At 59.4% G+C, this 2,271-nt stretch overlaps 1 protein-coding gene across 2 annotated transcripts in view; it reads left to right on the top strand.

The window, feature by feature from the left end:
• The first annotated feature begins 1,973 nt into the window (after positions 1-1,973).
• The window catches only part of CACHD1 (cache domain containing 1), a 90,335-nt gene continuing 90,037 nt past the window's right edge, over positions 1,974-2,271 (top strand). For both annotated transcript variants that reach the window (XR_006179422.1, XM_042873897.1), the window contains exon 1: positions 1,974-2,177. Coding sequence is in view for 1 of the 2 variants with exons in the window: in XM_042873897.1 (XP_042729831.1) it covers positions 1,974-2,177 (204 nt within the window). In the remaining variant the exon portion in view is untranslated. The remainder of the gene's footprint in view (positions 2,178-2,271) is intronic.

Here is a 2,271-nt window from a genome sequence, read left to right on the forward strand (position 1 = left end):
TGAGTTTGGGTGCCTTCGATGGATGGCGATTCAGTGGTTCCAGCTGTTGCCTCGATGGGATAATTTTTTATATGACAAAGTTTACAGAAAGAGATTTTTCTTTTCAAACATGCAGCTGGGGTCAGAAGTGAAATTTTAAAAATGCGGGTAATGTAGCCAAGATGTTTGAAAACCACTTGGCTTTTATAATGCAAAGCCTTTGTGTCCTCCACTAGTGAATCTAATAAAAAAAATATCATAAAATGTAATATGAAAATGACTGGTGTTAAGAGCGAATTTGGCTCCCTTCAGCTTCTTTCTCTTTTGGGCCCAGGGAAAATATTCCAACAGAAGTCCAAGAGCCTCAGCATGATGGAAAGAAAATGCCTTGTCGTGCAGGTGGCCAATGGAAATAAAAGACACAGCAGCTTGGAGACGTGTCATTTGGTTCAGTCCTAAACCAGAAGTACTGCACAGGGTAAGTGAAAAAATATCTTATTTCAGAGTTGTAAGTCGCCTAAAAGAGCAAAAGCCAGGGATGAATAGATAAGGCATTTGTATATTCTATTTACTCGACCCAAGCACAAAGGCTTGGAGCACAAGTCCTGTGGGGAGCGCCAGAGGGAATGGGGACTGTTCAGTCTGGAGCAGAGAAGGCTCAGGGGAGACCTCATTGCCCCCTACAACTCCTCCACAAAGGAGGTTGGGGTGAGGTGGGAGTTGACCTCTGCTCCCAGTGAACAGCAGTAGGGCGAGAGGTGACGGCCTCACGCTGTGTCTGGGGAGGGGCATACTGGTTCTTAGGAGAACCAGTTTCTTCTCCAAAGAGCAGGTGTACACTGACACAGGCTGCCCAGAGGGTGGTGGGGTCACCATCACTACGGGGGTTCCAGGGCCGTGGGGATGTGGCACTGAGGGATATGGGCAGTGGACACAGGGGGTGGGCTGGAGGATCTTCAAGGTTTCTCCTTCGAGGAACCTTAATGGTTCTATGAATCTATTAATACATGTAAGTCTGGTGGCAGGGAACCAGGGCCTGGGCATTGCTGTGCTCAACTGCCAGTGTGTGGGAAACGTCAGGAAACTGACCACGAAAAGTGGCCAAAACTCCATTTATAGACATTTTCTATTGCGTGAAACAACAAGGAAGCTGTACCAATGGTGTTTTGTACCCTAGGCACAGACTGTGTGCATATCTGGCCGCCACGAGGGTCGCACGAGGCACGGAGATGTAAGGCCACCCAGCCGCGTTCCGGTGCCGATAGGTCGTTAACTCGTGGGATGCTCTGCTCCAGGACACCAGCGCGCTGCCACCAAAAGATTCACGTCCGCAGCGGGTCTCGGAGCATCTCATCGCTGCAGGTCAGATGTGTTTAAAACTGCGCAGACCCTCGAGGCTTTGACACGAGGCGAGGTGAGGCCAGCAAGGGAGGGGAGGGGAGGGGAGGGTCTTCGGAGGGGAGAACTCTGATTTAAAAAAAGGAAAATCAGAAGTCAATACAAACGCGCGTGCAGATGTCCGCCTCGCAGCGCCGCGCGGAGCCGCGCTCGCTCTCCCGGCTCGTGCCGTGCCCAGCTCGCTCCGATTCCGTTCAGCTCCGCGGGCTCCTCGAGCGGGCGGCAGCGGGGGGCGGCGGCCGAGGGGAGGGGACGGGACGGGACGGGACGGGAGGAGGGGTCCGGCCCCGCGCTGCCCCCGCCCGCAGCGCGCGACTCCAGACGCCTCCTTCGCCTCGCCTCTCCCCGCCGCGGCTCCGCTCCCGGCCCCGCCGCTCCCGCTCCTCCTCCGCTCCGCACTTTGCGTCTCTCCGCCGCCGCTCTCAGTCCCCGCAGCCGGGCGCGGGGCGCAGCGCTCTCGGAGCCGCCGTCCCCCGCATGGCGGCCGCCCCGCGGCCCTAGCCGAGCCCCGGCCGGGGCGGGAGCGGCGTCGCGGCGCGGAGCGGAGCTGAGCTGAGCGGGGGAAGCGGCGCCCTCGGCTCTCCCGCGGCGGCAGCATGGCGCGGGGCGGAGGGAGGCTGGAGGCCGCCGCTCGGGGCCGCCGCCCGCGGGGCCGGGGAGCGCTGGGCCTCCTGTGCCTGGCAGCGCTGTGCGGGCTGGGCGCCGCCGAGGCGGAGTTCTCCATCCTGGAGGAAGCGCAAGTTCTGGCCACGCAGATGAGGAAGCTCGCCACCGAGGAGCTGGGGGTCGTCACCATGCAGGTACGGCCCGGCCGCCTCTCCCCGCTCCCGCCCGCCTGGATCGCCCTGCCTCCTCCCTCCGGGTTTTGCCCTTCCTTTCTTTTTTCCTTTGGGG

This window comes from Lagopus leucura, unplaced genomic scaffold (assembly GCF_019238085.1).
Source record: "Lagopus leucura isolate 7727_CA_CO unplaced genomic scaffold, USGS_WTPT01 Super-Scaffold_100009, whole genome shotgun sequence".
NCBI lineage: Eukaryota > Metazoa > Chordata > Aves > Galliformes > Phasianidae > Lagopus > Lagopus leucura.